This window comes from Antechinus flavipes, chromosome X, assembly GCF_016432865.1.
Source record: "Antechinus flavipes isolate AdamAnt ecotype Samford, QLD, Australia chromosome X, AdamAnt_v2, whole genome shotgun sequence".
Lineage (NCBI taxonomy): Eukaryota > Metazoa > Chordata > Mammalia > Dasyuromorphia > Dasyuridae > Antechinus > Antechinus flavipes.
This window is the reverse complement of record NC_067404.1, coordinates 14,255,887-14,275,219: the sequence shown is the minus strand read 5'-3', so window position 1 is coordinate 14,275,219 and position 19,333 is coordinate 14,255,887. Positions and strand designations below refer to the sequence as shown.

The following is a 19,333-nucleotide window of genomic DNA, read 5'->3' as shown; positions in this document are numbered from 1 at the left end:
GAGTTTTTGAAAACTTCACAGCAGCAGGAAGAGAGAATAGAGGATTGGCCATTTCTGCTACAACCCCGCTGGCAGCCCTGGCACAAATGCAGGAGACACTCAGCAGGCATTGTCAGTCTGGGGACGGTTGTTCTGGTCTTTTAAGCCCTCCTCGGCAGAGGCCATGCGTCTCTGTAATACAACTTCCATCTTGATAAGAGCCATTCACGCCAATATACGTAGGAGACAGAATAACACTTCTTCCAGGTGGCCATCCCCAGTCCGATGAGCAGGAGGACTGTGCAGGTACGGAGACGGCACTTTAGGAAAGGCAAGGAGCACGTACAGACGGTGGACACACAGACGAGAACGATGGTGGTCAGTGTGAGGAGCAAGTTCATGAATTTGGCTAGGAAGATGTGTGGGTGTCTTCTGGACTTCTCTATTATTTGTAGTTGGACTGCTTGCTGCTGGATCTCCAGCTTGGAAATCCGATTCTGGAAGGTTTCCATCACCTCCTGAGGATGACAAAGTTCACACACACACACACACACACACAACACATAACACACACGTCAGAAGACCCTCTTTGGAGAAGTTATATACATACATAGTACTGAGTTCTTAGAGAGTGCTCTAGTGAAACATGCCTGCTCCGGCTAGATTAGGAGGTGGTGGACAATAGGCACAAAGTGAGGTATACGCTGGTAGAGGTGGCCAATATGTTCATTTGTTTTACTTCATTGTATTTGCTACAAAGAAAGACACCATTGGGGGTGGGGAATCGTGGGGAAAGGAAGGAAATAAAAAAATGAATATCAATGAATTGAATTGCAATTTTCCTTCTAAGAGGGAAGAGACCAGAGGGAATGTAGAAAAGTGCAAGAGAAATGTTGACTACAGTGGGGCTTTACTCCCTCCCCCCTCAAGTCATATGACCCAGGTGGTGTTCCCACTAGTTAGGAGGAGGAGGTTGGGACCCAGCTGTTCTCATCTTTGTGAGCAAGGAGGCCTTCGAATCCAGCAGGAATTTAGGGGCAAAGAGCTGTAGGCCAGGGCTTCTAAAACTTTGTCCACTTGTGACCCCTTTTTGCCTCAGAAATTTCTACCTGACCTCCTGTATACAGAGATATGAAAGAGGCACACAAATCAAACATTGACTAAAAATGAATCCTAATCTCACTACCCACACATTCAATTACAAGACCCCATATGGAATCCCAACCCATAGTTTAAGGAGCTCTGGTATAGGGAACAGAGGGCCAACTTTGCAATCAGGAAGACCCACATTCAAGACCTACCTTCGACTATCGGTTATGTGACTGAACAAATCCCTTAATCTCTCAATACTCTTAGCATTTGGCAGAGATTGTAGGTTATAGATGGAGCTGGGTTTTTTTTTTTAATTTTAAGTTAATTTTTATTTTCAGTTTCAAATTCTCTTCTTCCCTCTAACTCTCCTCCACCCATTGAGAAAGCAACAAATACGATTCCTATTATACATATACAGTCATGCAAAAGATATTTCTGCATTAGCCATGTTTGGGAAAAAAGCAAGAAAAATAAAGGAAAAAAACGATGCTTCAATTGGCACTCTGAGTTCATCAGCTCTCCTTATAGAAGTGGATAATCTTCAGCCCTTTAGAGTCGGGGGGAATCTTCATTTTGATCAGAGTCGTTTAGTTAAGTCTTTCACAGTGGATTTTCCTTAACAATATTGTTGTCATTGTATTACTTGTTAACCAGGAGAACAATCTCATCCACAGTCATAGACCCACACCCTGTTTAGCTATTCCCCAATTTCCAATTCTTTGCGACCACCGTAAGAAAGAGCCGCTTATAAATATTTGTGCGCGTATTTGTCCTTTATGGAGCTATATTGTTAAAGGGAACTTATCTATGCTAAATTCTCTACACGATTGAAATCCAAGATCTGTACCAGAACAGCAGGCGTTAGGAATTCAATCTGTGGGCTTGGAACACTCTGAAACTAACTGATTACAGGCTCAAGGTCCTTGGCCTTATGAATGTACCCAGTGTTCCTAAATCCCCTCATTGAAGGGTGGATGGGGAAGGTGACTGGCCACAAAGGCAGCTAGATGTGGACGGAGTTACTTAATAATTCTCAAGCTCCCATTTCCTTCGCCCTTGAAAAGACTTCCAGCTGAGAGTTTGGGGGTACAGATCGGAGAAGGAGGAAGGCAGAGCGTGTGCTCTGTCTGCTGTGGTGGCCACAGAAGGGATCCGCCTCTGCGTTCAGAGCGATGTTCCGGAGCACAAATGCCACGGGAGACAAGTGAGAGGCTCACGCCTGGGCCCGGAGAGGAGACAAGCTGCCCACTGAGCTCTGAGAGTCAGCAGAGCTGGGATGAGGCAGATCTGGGGCAAAGCCAGTCTCTGGGGCGCCAGACTATGTAGTGTTATGAAAGCTGGATCAGCTGATGGGTGGACAAAGCCCCTCCCTGACGGGATTCTTTTTCTGGGCTGATTAAGGTCATTGACCCTTGAAAGGAGGTGCCAGACTCATAACTCCTGAACATAATCCTTTTCACACCCCCCAGAAGGAAGCTTAGAAATTTTCCATTTTGGGAAAAGGTCAGGAGAATGGATGGGAAAAGTAATTGAACCGAGCACGTCACAGGGTAACGGAACAAGCCTGTCATTCATAGAACATTCTTTTTACAACAAAAGTATGTGTGAGTGCAGTCTAGACTGCTGTGAAATGCTGTGAAATACAGAGTCAGCAGGACTGGAGGGGGTGGAGGCAGAGCCACAGAGAGAGCCAGACTCCATTTTTCATAATTTGTATACATTAAAGGGATATTTTCTTTTCTTCTCTCTCTCTTTCTCGTTCTCATTCTCTTCTCTCTGTCCCTTTCTCTGTTTTTCTCTCTCTTCCCCTCTCTCAGTCTCTGTCCCTCTCTTTGTCTCTCTGTGTCTCAGTTTCTGTCTCTCTCTGTCTCTGTCTTTGTCTCTTTCTCCTCTCTTTTCCCCTCTCTCTGTCCCTCTCTCTGTCTCTATCTCTGTCTCTATCTCTCGGGCTTATTTTTTCACAAATCCTTAGGTTTGTATTGAACCTGGTCCAGAGCGTAGGCAGAATTTATGCAGGGACAAGTCTAAGAGTTTTTAGGGTCAGCGCCCCCTAGTGAGAAGTAATGGTAATGTGGTCTTTGGGAAAGCCAGTACATGTATATTCAATATCGTCTAAGGTACTTGGCTGGTGGCCCGAGAATAGTGCCACCTGGTGCCCAAATTAAATCCTACATTGCCTAGTTGGAAAATGAATTAACTGCCTCCTTTTCTACTGTAGGGCCACCAAGTGTACTCCTAGCCCACAGCTAGTAAATGCCAGTGATACGATGTTCTAGCCCATTCATCTAAAGTGAGTCTAATGGAAATGGAAATCAGCAGACACATCAAAGGGCAGGGCCTTGCCGGCTCTGAAATAAACTGGCCTTCCAATGCCAAGAGGAAGGCCCTGGGCATGACCCCCCATGGGGATCACCGGGCAGAGCAGGCACTGCCACCTGTGTCAGTGAAGCAGTTACACCGGAGGGTTTCAGACCCTTTGGAGTATTAGAACATTTGGGCTGCTTTAGAACCTCTGCCTAAGACAATATCTGCTTTGGGTTCTCGATCTTTAGATCCGGTCACCGTACACCATTCTCCTAGAAGTGAATGCCACGGCACAGCATGGCGTCCCCCCCCCTCCTCTTGGGAGAAAAGCTCCCCCCTCCTTTGTGCCCCAAAGGTCTCACCCATATCTCCTTGGCTCTCTCATAGGACAGATAGACCATCTTCTCTTCAGTGCAAGCCAAGTTCTGCTTGATATGAGAGATCTCACCCAGGTGCCCCTGCATGTGATCATTGACCTGTTCTTCGATCGCTTTTTGCCTTAGGTGTGGAAAAGAAAGTTAAAACCACATCAGGAAACAGTGTTCACTTCTCTAGGATCTGGAAAATACTCAAAGACCTTTCTCCCTTCTTTTCTTTAAAGCCCAACTAAATCCTACTTCCTTCTAAAATGCTTCTTGAGATCCAAGTCAACCGGGATCCATTTCCCCCACACAAAACAAAGGGAAAGAGCTTTAAAGCCAAGACTCTCTGGTGCAAATCACGTTTCACAGGAAGAAGCAAAAGCCACCGGGAAGTTATATGACTTGTCTGAAGTCACAAAGGGAGTGGAGCTAACATTTAAACTCACTCCTCAATCTCCAAATCTAGCATTTCCCCCTATTGCATCAGTGGGGAACCCACTTTTAATGAAATAAAACATAATTTTAATTTAATTAATAATTTAATAAAATAATTCTTGGAGTCAGAGAACTAATTTCCTGGGCACTTGATACTCATTCTGGTTTTTGGAAATCAAGAGTCAGAGATCAGGCTGTTTTATATCCAGGATAAGAAGGGGAAAATCATTGAGCCCATGCTCAGATCTTCCTTCACCTGGAATCCCCCATCCTAGCTGTTCAAATGACTCCTCCTAGTCCTTCTAGTTTTAAAGATGTAGTTTATCCCATCTCTTTTAAGAAATACCTCATCTCTTGATAATCCCAGTCCCTACTGTTCTGTCATCCCTGAAATCCATTCTACTCCCTTTGGAGTCTAAACCAAACTTCTTTTTTTTGCTGAAGCAGTTGAAGTGAAGTGACTTGCCCAGGGTCACTAGGAAGGGACCTGTCACAAGTGACACTATCTAGGAAGTGTCTGAGGTCAGATTTGAACTCAGGTTCTCCTGATTTCAGGGCTGGTGCTGTAGATCTGCTACGCCACCTAGCTTCCCCTAAACCAAACTTCTTGAATTGTTGGTTTTGACCACATGTGGGGTAATGTGAAAAATCACATATGGGGTAATTGTGAAAAAATTTAGCAACAACAGAAGGTATCAAATATTCTGCCATAGTGGAGGGGGATTCTGGGAAGATGGCAGCGTAGGTTGATAAATTTCAAGATCTCCAGATTTCCCCCATAAACAGAACAAATTTGGGCCTTAGGGCAAGCATGGATTGGTGAAACACAAAGAAAACTTGGGGCAGAACAGGGGCCTTCCTGGTACAACCCAAGAAGATTCAAGAAAGCTCTCGGATTGGGGATTAACCCGTGTGAAGTGGAGCCTCAGCAGGAACCAAAGAAACTTTCACTTCCAGGACCTTGTGTAAAGTCTGGGGTCTGAGTCCAGGAAAACTGAGGGAACTTCATTTGATTAGGGACACCAGGCCCAGCTGTGCTGCTGAGACCCAGCCCTGAGCAAGAAGGAGCCAGCACACTGGGAATACAGAATCAGGCGGCAGGGACACTGCTAGCTGTGGGCACTTGCAGGAAGGAGGAGCTTTTAGTTTGGGGTTCCTGGTCACAGGGAGAACTGAAGTGAAGCTAGTGGCTCCCCACCCCATGATTAGAGGCATACTTCTCATTAAAAAAAATGAACCAGCAAAGAAGAAAGAACTCAGCCATGGAAATGATAACAGGGAAGACTGGGGTTCATCTTCAGAGGAGGATACTGAAGTAAAAAAAAAAAGCCTTTTCTACCCCAAAGAGTAATGTTAAATGGCTCCCTGCCCAGGAAGAATGTATAGAAGAATTTGAGAAATTCTTCTATAATATAATATATTATATAATTATAATATAATATAAAAAAGAATTTCAAAATCAAATGAGAGACATGAGGAAAAAGTAGAAAAAAAGAAAATCCTGGAAAAATAAAACTGAAAAAAATGTTAATAAACTAGAAAAGGAGATACAGAGTCTGAAAAAAGAAAATAACTCTGAAAATTAGAATTGATTATAAAAGGTTATAAAAAAGGTATAAAAGACCAAAAAACCCCCAAAACATTATAAAGAATGAAAAGAACAAGAAGATTATGAAAAGAAAGTCAACCAACTGGAAAAGGACATCCAGAATCTTAAGGAAGAAAATGATGCCTTGACAATTAGAATTGTAGAGGAAACCAGCAAAGTTATGAGACACACACACACACACACACACACACACACACACACACACATATGTAAAAGAATGAAAAAAAATTAGAAGAGAATGTGAGACATCTCAAAAGAAAAATAATTGTTCCAAAGAACAGATCAAAAAGAGAAAACTTAAGAATAACTGGACTACCTGAAAGCCATGATTAAAAAAAAGAATTTTGATACAATAATGTAAAAAATAATTAAAGAAAATTGTCTAGAAGTATTAGAACAAGAGAGGAAATAAAAATAGAAAAAAATCCACTGATCACCACCTGAAAGATCCTATGAGAAAAATCTACAGGAATATCCTAGTCATATTCTGAAACCCCAGGTCAAGGAGAAAATATTATAAGCAACAAGAGAATAGCAATTTAAATAGGGCAGAGCCACCGTTGGAATTATACAAGACCTAGCAGTAGATTCACTAAAAATCCACAGGTCTTGGAACATTACATATCAAAGAGCAAAAACAAAACAAAACAAAACTGACTTTGTGTCCAAAAATATCATACCCGGCAAAGTTAAGCATAATGCTGAATGAAAAAATACAGACATTTAATGAATTGCCAGACTTTCAGGATTTTGTTGCATAAAGATCTGAACTGAATAGAAAATTTGATATATAAGATCCAAGAAAAATATAAGGTGAACATCAAAGACTAATTACGAGGGACTCGATAAGGACAAACTCATTCTGTTTTTTATGTGGAAATGTACATTGTATGTCTAAGATTGTCATAATTGGGTAGTTTGAAAGAAAGATTGGGGTAAAACTGAGTATTATGTCATTTTAAAAAGCAAAACTGCGTAGGAAAAAGTAAAAAAGAATAATTACTTAATACAAATGAGCTTCCAGAGAAAGAAGTGACAGAGGAATTAGATGGAGGATCCCACTCTCATGGGAATGAATGGGTTGAAGAGGGAACAATACATATATATCTAGAAGGGTATAAAAATCTTCTAAATTCAGAAAGAAATAAGAGGGTAAAGGGATGGTAAGGGGGGGATAGGATATGGGAGGAATTTTTAGAAGGAACCCTACTTGCATCAGATCTAGTTCAAAGAGAGAACAACACATACATTTAGAAGAGAATAAGTCTTCTAAATTTATAAAGAAATAAGAGAGTGAGGGAATAGGATAAGGGAAGTATAGAAGAGTGTGTAAATTAATGGTAATGGGATAAAGAAAGATGGGATGAGGGATGAGGATAAGGGGAAATCCTTAGAGGAGGTAGATTAAATAATAGGAGGGCAAGGGTAGTGAATAGAAATAAAGTAGAGAAGTGAGGAGGGGTAGGAAATAAGGGATACCTACAAACATAAAATAAAGATCAGGAGTAGAAGCTATTTTGTAAAAAAAAAAAAAAGCAGGGATAGTAATTATGATCTCAGACAAAGTTAAAGCTAAAGTAGATTTAATCAAAAGAGAAAAAAATAGGAAAAGTACATTATATTTTCAGCTAGATTAAGCAATATTGTTTTAAACTATTTAAAATAACCAGGCAGTATAAGATTGGAAGTATACAGCTGTGGTATAGGAAATGATGAGTTGGTGGAGTTAGAAAAACATGGAAAAAATTGGCTTTATGAAGGAAGACGTTATCTGCCTTTAGAGAAACAGAGGACCAACAAGCATAGTATGGTGTTACATAGATACATATCAATGTATTTGTGTATGACTATAGATATCTACTTGTATCTATGTGTATGTATGTATATGTATATGTATGTACACATACACTTGCATTTTATTGTAGGGTTCTTGGGGGAGGGAGGGAAGAAAGGGGGAAAAACCAATAAAGTACAAAGTGCCCAGAAGAGAACAAAAGAAACCTACAAGGAAGCAAGGAAAAGATGGACACCTCTGAACACAATGTGGAGTATTTATGATATGGGCTTTCTTGCAATGGATATTTTATTTCTTCATATTTTGAATTCTCTCTTATGTTCTGCTGTTTCACATGGAGATGTTTTTTTCTTTTCCTATTTTACATTTAAGTTTAAAATAAATAAATAAATAGTAACAACCATTGAATAGGACCATAAATATATCAAGAAAAGGCAACTTTATTATTTTTCACCTGTTTTATAGAGGGAAAAGTATCCCTGTGGTAAAAAAATGTCTCTAACTTGGCTATCTCGTACACTCACTGGAAACGTATATTTAAAAAGTGCTGAGGGGAGGATTCTGGGAAGATGGCAGAATAGGCTAGTAAATTTTAAGCTCTTCAAATTTCTTCCACAAACAGAACAAATTTGCGCCTCAGGATGAACATAGACTGATGAAACATAAAGAAGACTCGGGTGTCCCTCCTGGGACACCAGAGAAGCTCTGAAGAGAGCTCCTAGGCTGAGGATTAACCCCATGTGAAGTGCAAACAGCTCCAGGCTAGCTCCACAGAAACACCAAGTAGGGACCCCTAGGGTGTGCTGGGTGTGGCTGGAGCCTCGGTAGAAACCACAGAGACTTTAATGTTGTGGACAGTGTGCGGAGTCGGGGGTTTGAGTCTGTGAAGACTGAGGGAGCCTCTGCCTGATTAGGAAATGCCAGGCCCAGCTGTGCTGGAGAAATGCAGTCTTGGGGGAGAAGGAACCAGCACACCGGGAGGGCAGAGGCAATGGGGCAGGGACGTTGCTGGACTTGCAGGAGGGGAGAGCTTTTAGTTTGGGGTTCCAGGTGAGAGGGGAAAAATGAAGTGAAGCTAGAGATACCATCCCCCATCCCAGGATTAGAAGTGCTCACACTAATACTTCTCATTTTAAAGAACGAACCAGCAAAGAAGAAAGAACCCAACCATAGAAACCTATCATGGGAACCGGGAAAACAGGGGTTCATCTTCAGAGGTCTCTGAAGTAAAAAGAGCTTCTACCCCAGAGTAATGTTAAATGGCTCTCTTCCCAGAATATATAGAACTCAAAAAATAATTTAAAAATCAAACGAGAGACATTGAAGAAAAACTAAAAAAAATTCAAGAAAAACAAGAAGACTGAAAAAAAGCTAACTAGAAAGGGAGATACACAGACAAAAATAACTCTTAGAAAATTAGAATTGGGCAAGGGGAAGCCAGTGAAGGCATAAAAAACCAAGAAATAACAAAACAGAATATAAAGAATGAAAAAAAATAGAACAGATTATGAACCACTTTATAAGGAAAATAACAGATTAAGAAGAGAAAACATAAGGAATAATTGGACCACCCGAAAGTCATGACCAAAAAAAGAACCCTGACACAATAATGCAAGAAATAATCCAAGAAAATTGTCCTGGAATGATAGAACATGAGAGGAAAATAGAAATAGAAAAAATCCACCGATCACCATCTCAAAGAGATCCTTTGTGGAAAACACATAAGAACATTATTGCCAAATTTTGAAACCCCTTTATCAAAGAGAAAAATTTGCAAGAAACAAGGAAAACAATTCAAATACACTGGGGCTACAATTAGAATTGTGCAGGCCTGACCAGCAGCCACAAGAAAAGACTTCAGGTCCTGGAATCGTACGTACTGGCAATCGCGAGAACTAGATTTACAGCCAAAAATATCATATCCAGCAAAATTATCTATATTATTGAATTTTAAAAAAATGTATATTCAACGAACTGGCTGATTTTCAAGACTTTCTTTCAACCAAACCCGAACTCAATAGAAAATCTAACATATAAGAACCAATATCAAAGATCAGTTTCAAGGAACATAATATGGACAAATTGTTTGTTTTCTACATAAGAAATGTAGACCATATGTTTAAGATGGACATCAATTGGGTAACTCAAAAGAAAGATTGGGGCAGAATTGAGTATGATTTGACTCTAAAAAGTAAAAATTGCCTAGACAAAGTTAATATTAGTAATGATGTTATACAAATGTTATAACCTTAGTATTCTGACTCCAAGTCTAGGTATATTTCCATTAGAGAATGGGGCTCCTCAAAGACCTTGATTTATTGTTCACATTTCCCTAACTGGAGCAAATCCCCTTTGCTGTCTAACTCAGGCAAGTGACTGTAAGGCTGGGCTTTTTGGCCCAGGCAGGGCAGAGAAGCAATCCTTAGATTATCCCGGGCATCAATCACCTGCCATACTTCAGAGGTGAAACTAGCATGAGATGAGCAAAACTTTCCCCTAGGGCACTGAATTTAGAGGGCACTCCTGCATCAACCAGAAACAAGTTTAGCATCTGGTTCAAAACTCTAATTAGTTAAAAAGAAAGTTACTCGATGGCAGGCAGGCTGTGCAGCAGATAGAGCACTGGGCCTGAAGTCAGGAAAACCTGTGTTAAAATCTAGTCTCAGACATTTAACCTGTTTGTCTCATTTTCCTCACTTGTAAAAAGGGGATAATAATAACATCTACCTACCAGGGTTGTTATGAGGATGCAATAAAGCATTTGTAAAGTGCTTTGCAAACCTGCTCTATAAATATATAAATGCTATTATGATTATTGCTATTACTGTTCTAAGATAAACTCTACTCCTTTCTCTCCCTATTCAACTGAGGACAGTTTGCTCAAGGCAGAATTTCTAGTACACTTGTCCTAAGCACAAACCATGCTAGTTATGGTTCTATTGTTGCCAGGTGCAAATTACAAGAGGAAAGAATTTTTATCTAGACTCTCCCCAGGGTTGGCAGTCTGTGAGTTTGCCTACAAAGTAGTATCCTTAAAGAAATTTCAAAGTTTGTAGGAGAAAATTCTCAGCAGTCTGGGAAGGCCAAAAAAAACCTTGCACTGGGAATTGAGAGCCTGGATTTTAGTTCTGAATTTGTCACTGACTAGTTTGGGACTAATTTTTGGGACCTCATTATTGTATCTCTCTGGATCTCAGCTTCCCCATGTGTGATATAAGGGGATTGGACTTGGTGACTTCTGAGATGCCTTCTTGGGCTAAGATCTTGGGCTTCTAAATTATGTCTAAGTTACAGCTAAGTTAGAGGTCTCTAGCAGTTGTGATATTTTAAAGATTTAGGTTGGGGGGGGGTGATGGATCATAAAAGAAAAGGCCTTGGCCTTCAGGGTCATGAGCAGATAAAGGCAAAGGACCTGAATTTACCTATATTTCTCTTCCTGAAGAGACTTGACAATCAGCTTCAGATCAGACATGTACTTCTCTTTCAAGGCTTGATAGGATAGCTCAATTCTGCTATGGGATTTTTTAATATCATCCAGCTGTTCCTTGATCTTTAGGACAATCTGGCTTGGGTTCCCGATCAGGTTCTCTCTCTTGAAGGACTTTTCTGGTAGGAAGGCAGCAGCTAGCATATCTTCCTCTAGGGTATACAATAGATTTGTAGGGTGGAATTCATCTGCTCTGAACCTTTCGTGCTCCATCAAAAAGCCCCTGCCAAGCAACTCCTGGTTTCTATTGGCCCTCTCGTCCTTTAGAAATAAGGACTTGGGCCTGTGACCCGCTTCCATTTCCTGAAGCTGTTGGTGATACTGTCGGAGCTTTCGTTCTATGTGGGCGATAGTGGCCGAAGAGCGTTGGTTCACTTTCTCGAAGGCTTGCCTAATGTGAGTGGCCTGATTCCGGTCAGCTTTTGATACTAGTTTGAGGTAACCCACTGTGTTCTCATCCCGGCTGGTTTTCTCTACCTTCAGTTGCTCTGACAAGTACAGGATACGATGTTTGACGCTGTCCTGGAGGTTTCTCCTAATCTCATTGACTGATTGACTGGAATTGGCAGGCGGGCCCTCTTTATGAGTGGAAGATCTTTCTTGGATAAAGGGACGAGTGGAAGGGTGTGGAGAACTTTGACTCTTCATATATTTTGCCTGCAACAGGAAAACATGTCACAAAGTTGGGAATACTGACTAGTGCACGGAGAAAGATTTCAATGACATTTCCACAACTAGGTGACAGTGAAGAGAGTGCTGAGTGAGACTGGGGTCAAGAACACCCAAGTTCAGTTTCTGTTGGAATCTTTACAAACTGCTAACTCATTAGAGTTGATAGATTATTGATCTGATCTTACAAGAAGATGTTTTGGGCCAGAACCTGAAACAAGGTACTAAGTAGAACTAATTGATACAATGCTGGTGTTTGCCCCTTTACTCATTGGAGTTCACACGTTTGGGAAATTTCAGGGTTTAGTATGAGATATCTGAATTCACACCTCCCTTGAAGCTCTTAGGGCCAGAGAGCACTATGGGAGAAAACCCATAATCCTTCTCTCTCGCATCCCACAATTCCTCTCTTATAAAAGAAACAGACAGAGGCTCTTGGACAGATTTCACCGGAATTACATAAAGAGTGGAGCTGGATTGAAGGCTGAAGGAAGCAGAGGCAGAAGCAAAGGACAAAACTGCAAGAGCTCTTGGAACCAAGCAGAGAGAGAGGCCTCAACTAACCAGGCTATTTTGGAAGGAGAAAATAAACGTTTGTATTTTTACCAGCTGGCTGCATTTGGGGTAATTCTTGATCTGAACTGATACTAAGGCTGCCTCCAAGAAAACCTCCCCCAAGAAACTTACCTTCTCCCCCAGAGAGAACCTTTATATTATTTTAAAGAAGAAAAAAACACCACAAGTTTCCTCTCCAAATACTTGTTAACTGTGTGATCCTGGGCAAATCACCTAACTTGGTAAGAAAGAACTAGGCTGGTGAGTAGAAGCTAAAGGCAAGCTTCTCTCCTGAGACTGACCAGGGCAACAGTTTTCCTTCTGAGTCAGACTTAAACCCTCATATTAGCAATATCCGAGGGAACATAGAGATATAATTTTAATTCAATGCCCCTCTTTGACTTGGTCAAAGAAAGAAGGAAGCATCAGGCCTGCCTCAGTTTCTTCATCTGAAAATGGGAATCGTAATAGGACCTCCCTCTTAGCGTTGTTGTAAGGATAAAATGAAATAATAATTGCAAAGGGCTTTGCAAACATTAAAGTGTTAATAAGTATTGATATTAATAATTAATTTATGATGAAAAATAGGGTCAGAAAGAGCCCCAGCCCTGAAGTCAGGAGGACCTGAGTTCAAATCTGGTCTCAGAAATTTAACACTTCCTAGCTGTGTAACCCTGGGCAAATCATTTAACCCCAATTACCTCAGCAACAACAACAACAACAAAACAAATATTAGCTCATTTGATCCTCATAACAACTGTAGGCACTATTAGACCTATTTTACAGTTGAGGAAACGGAGACAAAAAGAGATTAAACTTATTCATGGTCATGTAGCTAGAAAGCGTCCAAGATGGATTTAAATTTAAGTTTTAATGATTCTAGGCCCAAGGCTACATCCACTTCACCACTTAGCTGACCCAGGAATTGATCATGAAATCATTGTAGCTGTCCACAGGCTGAGGGTAGCCTTTTTCACTTGGGGTCTCCTTGGGTTTTCTTTCTTTTTTTTATAGAAAATTTTATTTTTATTTTTAAAACATTTTTTTTTATTTTTAAATAACTTTTTATTGACAGAACCCATGCCAGGGTAATTTTTTTTTACAGCATTATCCCTTGCACTCACTTCTGTTCCCATTTTTCCCCTCCTTCCCTCCACCCCCTCCCCCAGATGGCAAGCAGTCTTGGGTTTTCTAAAGCCGAAAAACAAGACATCAGCTTTTACAAAACCAATTCAGCATTTCTGGCACTAAGGAGAGTCAACACATGTATGACCATCATAATAACAGATGGGTTAACGAGGGATAACATGGGATAACAGATAACCTGATGGAGGTGTTCTGGTACCATGTCTTCATGTCCTCCAATTTCCTTGGGCCTCTACATCACTATGGAGAATGGGTTTGTGCATTATTCCTTCTTTTACCTAGGTGTCTCTGGCATGTGCCTGTGGCTCAGCACTAGTGCTATTCCCTTACTTTGCTTCTATGGCTAACCCTTGAAAAGATCTGGAATCCGCTGGGGCTGAGCCCTTCACAGTAGACTGACCCCTTAAGTTCAGGAGCACCTGACTTACCTCAGCTATTCTTTGTAGAGGCTTCTGTTTCTGCATCGCTGTGATGATGCTCGATGCATGAGGGTCATATGCCAAGCCCTTATTGGCTCTCCGAGGTTTAATTGTGCGTACATTCTCGGGATTCAATTTATCGATCTGCATCACTCTTCACGGATATTGATCCCCCTTACTGAACTCACAGGCTCTTTCCCTTGAAATCAGGATGTCCACTCTAGCAGTTGCAAGCTAGAAATGCAAGCTAGAAATCAAGCACATGTTGAAAAACTGGATTTCTTGACATATATGCAGATTCTCTATGTGTCACTCTACAAGAGTATCTTGTCTTTCCTCCAAGAAGCTCTGGCACCAACTCCATTCCTTATTCAGTGTCATATCTCTCTCAATATTCTCTCTCAATCAGGAGTCACACCAATCTAGAGTCCTATCTCTTTTGGAATACTCCCTAACCACATGCAAAGTGCTACGGGCTTGAATGGGAAGGCAATCCCGTAGGAGATTGGGGGAGCCCTGTCCCCACAGATCTTCAAACAGAGGCAGGGGGATCGTTTGTCAAAGTTTGTAAAGGGAATTCTTTAGCAGGTAAAGATTGGAGGTATTGGCTTCTCAGATCCCTTCTAATTCTCGTATTCTATAATTCTATGTTCAAGGAATCGAAGAGTAGCCCACTTGGGCAGGGCTATGCTGGAGCTAGCACATACTGGCTCATGGAAGCCAATTGTTAAATTTTCACTTATTAATCCTTGGAAATTGGCTGCAAATCAGGATTTGACGTTGTTTTGATGATCGTCTAGATTTAAGATACTGGTGGAGAAAATGTTAATAAGGCAGATTAAACTGAAAAGTGGGTTGCCTATTTTTGGAGAGCTAATGGAAAGAGAAGGTCCCAGTTCATGCAATTCCCTCAGTAGCAAGCTAAAGAATTTATTCATTAGGCAACTAGTGGACCTACAGGATATTGTTTAAAGGTGAAATCCATGTCTGTATCTGTGATTTAGGAAGATTAATTTAGAAGTAGCCAAATTAAGGGATTCTGGGAAGATGGCAGAATAAGACAGGAAATTACCTGGCTCTCCCAAATTCCCCAATTTGAAATATTATCTCAAAGTGAACTTTGGCTTGGCGGAAATAATTAAAAATAAGGGGAAAAATTTAAGATAACTTGGGAAGGCATTAGAAAGACTAAATCTCTCAAGGTAGGTCTGGTCTGGTCTGGTGGGGATGCAGATAATTTGGGGCAGATACTGCTGGATCAACAAAAAGCAAGCTCTGGGGGCAACTGTTCAGGAACTTTCACCCAACACCCAATGTTAAGGGTCTGGGGGCTGATCTGGGAAGATAGGAAAGCCCTCCCCTGGCTGGCACTAGACTCAGGGCCCAGATGCGCTGACCAGACCTAGTACCAGACTGTGGCTGTGGATGAAGAGGATATTGTCCTAGAGGGAGGGATCCTGCTGACTGTGGCCACTCACAGGAGAGCAGTTCCTGGTTTTGATTCCGGGCTAGAGGGGTGAGCTGAGGCTTATAGCTGTAGGAGGTATAGAAGGGAATAAAAGTGTTTGCCATGATAGTATTGCTGGTTGTGGTTCAGAGACAGAGATCAGATCCCCAAATAGGGCTCAGAAAACAACAATATGAAAAAACTTGAAGTCTGAGACATTATCTCCTACACCTTCTGACAACATCCTAAGTCTAGTATTATAGTCAACAGCCAAGAAATGAGCAACTTTAAAGAAGAAGCAGCAGCAAGAGAGAAAGAACTTGATCACAGATAGCTACTATGGTGATAAGATCCAAGTTCAAACTCAATACAGTGAAATCAAAACGGCTACTTCTATTTCAAAGAAAGGTGTAAAATGGTTACAAGCCCAAAAAGAGATCTTGGAAGAGCTTACAAGAGATTTAAAAAATCAAATAAGTGAAAAATTAGGGAAATAGAGTAATGTAAAAAAATCAAGAAAAATATGGTAGAATTAGGCAAGAAATTATGGCAAAATTTTAATTTTTAAAAAATTTTAAATATTGTATTATTTTATAGTGGTGGGACTTTGTTACTAATACATGAATAAATTTACTCATTTAGAAGGCATTCTTTTTTGTTTAAAAATGGAGTCAGAGGAGTAAGTGCCAGACTTCAGGTACTACATTTATTTACTTTTTTTTGGTGATGTAAACAGCTCCAGTTCTTGTACTGCCATTTTGACATCCTGTGGAGTTTTTTGCACAGGATGTGGCCACTGTCAGATCACTGTTCTCTTTTCTTTTCTTTTCTTTTTTAAAAATGTGATCAAAAAGCCTTTATTGCAATTGGAAATAAATGTTTGCTTTTAATAGTAAAAAAAAAATCACCTTTATATCCTCTGAAGCCCTATAATACATTGCAGATATTTAATTTTTCTTTTTTTTTTAATTTTTCAATTAACATGTAGACTATTTTGTTTATCCATATTGAAAGCAGTAGACGATATTTAGGATTTGTCAAGATAAATTACATACGTTTGTCATTTCTCATTTATGGGGAAAGATGATATAAGGATAAGCTCATTGATGACTCTATGTTATGATTATAGAACAATCTACAAATCAAGAAATAATCACTAAAACTCACCTAGTTCATCCCTCTTTCTCCATGTAGAATGATATCTAATCCAATTGATTCTCTTTTCAAGATAAGAGATCATATAGCTTTTTGGGGTCATATGTTCTAATACTTAACAAGTCACATCAGGAAATTTCATTTTATATCTAACTAAATTAACCCATTCTGACTGCAGTGATTCCCGTTGGTTTGTCACGATTTTTTCAAGGTGATCAAAGATATCTAAGATATGGCCATAGGTGTATGTCATTCAAGTATGAAATATATTACATTTCATGAACTATAATACATCCTCCATCTTGGAGATCCAAGGAATCGATTCCTCCAACTCTAAACAGCCTATCTATGTGATCTACATATCTTTCAACTTTTACCATATGTTCTCTGAGCTCTGCCATGAGGATGATTGTGGAGAGCCATGAATCTAGCCTGATTCTCCCACTCATCCAGGTGACAGTGGCCTGGAATGAACATTTGTCCCCGAGTGACCATCCTTTGCAGAAGAATGAGAAGATTTTCAGCTTTATAGTCTCAATAGTTCCCACCTTATAGCCAGACTCTGAGGGTATTCCTTTAGCTGATTTTGGCTTCAAGCTCCCCATATATTTCCTCTATGCCAGGCCACCACCAGTGTGAATTTCACCTCTTCTACATGGAGGGCTTTGGAACTGATTCCAAGATCAATATAAAGTCCTTGTCAACAGATTCTGTGGAATGCCTGCTGATCTATAACAAGCTGGCATGCTGTCAATACCAGACTATCCAGAAGGCAGGAGATAAGAGGCCCACCATGGAGACCAGGAACATGTTTACCTATAGCATCAGCTAGCTTACCATTATTGACAAGCATCCTCCTGTTTTTGCAGTGGCAATTATGAGGACATTGGTTTTTTCAGCAACTGGTTACCTTGGTTACCTTCTCCTTACCCACATCACCCTAAGGGGAGAGAATCTCCATGATGACCTATCTCTGTTTCCATGGCAACTGTTGTGCTGCACTCATTATAGTGAATCCTAGGTAGCAATTTTCTACATTCGTAGACCTTTTAGGTGGTCTCCCTGGTAACCAGTCTCTATAGTGACACCCTGAGGGGCTTTAGAATAATTCTTAAGAGTATACTAATAAGAATTCATTATGACAGGCCTTCTTTTTGATGGTGGCCCCAGACAAAAGCTCTCACTTCTCAGTCTGGGGAGGGGGAATTCTCAGTACTTTGCTGCTTGCCTGTACTCTCCAGGCCTTCCATCTGGACTCTCTCTAGTTTGCCTTCTTTCAGCCCTCATCTTTCATCTCCAGGGACTGGGTACTTATTAGCATTAGGAAAAGATTAATTGAGGCTGGGGGACAGTTGGGAAGAGAGGACATCAGCAACTGGTGGGGACAGGGAAGTTCTGATTTCTATCCTTCCCATCCACTGAAGGTCTCATCTTCAGTCATCCCCCCTTCATTCTTGGCTTTAGCAAGAGGGGATGATAATGGGGAGGAACCCCTACTGTCCCCCACACCCTAAATATTCCTAGTGGAAAAACACTCCTTTTGGAAGAGTATAAAGATGATCCAAATATTGGACTCCACAGAGCCCACCATCCCTTCGGCCTAAGAAATACTTTCTCCTCCTCCCTGATTTAGGTTCTTTCCCACATACATCCAATCCTGCCTGTAGTAGCTCCAGTCTCTTGACCTCCTCTTCTATTTGAGTTCTTCCTCAAAAGACTTGTGCTTAGTGTTTCTTGTTCCACCCATATTATATATACACACATGTAGTTTTGTATCCTCAAGATTGTCCTAGTACCTTCCTCATCTGCTTTGCATGTGAGGAGTTAGATTGTATGCTCCTCGGTGGTACCTGGTAAAATGAGACTAAACGAAGGGAAAAAAGAAACAGCATGGTCAGGAAGAAGCACCATCTTGTTGTGTCCTGCTTTCTAGAGCCCCCGAGTGGAGGTGACAAAATGTACCATTGCTTCCTAGAGCCCCCACACCAGGGTGATTAAAATATCCCTTTCTAGTGGAGAAGTGATGAGACGGGACTCCTGAGGAGGGTGGGAAAATGGAGCCCGTTTATTTCAAGGACCTTCCCTTTTATATAATGTAACAAAAACAACACATAAACAACTTGCTATTGTATATAGTTTGCCACCTGGTATCCCTCTGCCTCAATTTCCACACGAGTTGTCACCGCCCCCTGACTTCTCAGGAAGTCCGAGAGCCCTTAGGGGAGATGGGGAGCCAAACCAGACATAGTTAGCAGGTTCCCTCTGGGCTGAAGGGTCTTATACCTTACCCAGAGTTTCCCCACTGACTGTGATCCTCTACACCATCTAATCAAGAAATAGGCCATATTTTTTGAGGGGGATTTGCTGTGGTATAGTGTGGTATTTTCTGCTTAACTGGTAGAAAATATACTATATGAACAAGTCAACTTGGTTCCCTTGTCAGTTCTTGTCACCTTTCACCTTGACTATTGTAAGCCTTTTAATTGGTTTCCCTGTTTCCAATTTTGCTTCTCTGAAATTTATATTAACTGGCTCCCACTTACCAATACATAGACCAAGTGTGATAGTATATGTGAAATTCAACATCTATAGTACCCCACCTCTTTAACAAAGGGAGGGAGGGACATTTTTCCAAACTTTTATCACTAGCCAAGCTTAGTCATTATAAGTGCACAGTGTTCAGTTTTAGAAAAATAACTTTTAACAGTTGTGTGGAAGATGGGTTGAGAGGGAAAAGATTTGAACCAGGGAGACCAATTAGAAGACTTTTACAACATCCCAGTTGAGAAGCAATGAGGGCTTGAACTTCGGTAATGACTAAGGTGAATGGAAAGAAGCAGACAGATGCAAGAGGTGTTACAGACATAGCATCGATCAGA

At 40.8% G+C, this 19,333-nt stretch overlaps 1 protein-coding gene across 1 annotated transcript; it reads right to left on the bottom strand.

Annotated features, from left to right (window-relative positions):
• Positions 1-139: 139 nt before the first annotated feature.
• Positions 140-14,050, bottom strand: TEX28 (testis expressed 28). Its single transcript, XM_051968417.1, has 4 exons — positions 13,862-14,050; positions 10,999-11,720; positions 3,738-3,873; positions 140-497 (listed from the first exon to the last, which is right to left on the bottom strand). Exons 1-4 carry the CDS (start codon positions 14,000-14,002, stop codon positions 141-143), a joined length of 1,356 nt encoding a protein of 451 aa, XP_051824377.1. The 5' UTR covers positions 14,003-14,050; the 3' UTR covers position 140.
• Positions 14,051-19,333: the final 5,283 nt, after the last annotated feature.

Bases quoted from the DNA above. Each gene is read 5' to 3' on its own strand.
- TEX28 (XM_051968417.1), bottom strand. From the start codon at position 14,002: ATGCAGATCGATAAATTGAATCCCGAGAATGTACGCACAATTAAACCT. The intron at 11,721-13,861 runs GTAAGTCAGGTG...TTCCTGTTGCAG, and splicing joins CTCTACAAAGAATAGCTGAG to GCAAAATATATGAAGAGTCA. The intron at 3,874-10,998 runs GTAAATTCAGGT...TCCACACCTAAG, and splicing joins CTTCAGGAAGAGAAATATAG to GCAAAAAGCGATCGAAGAAC.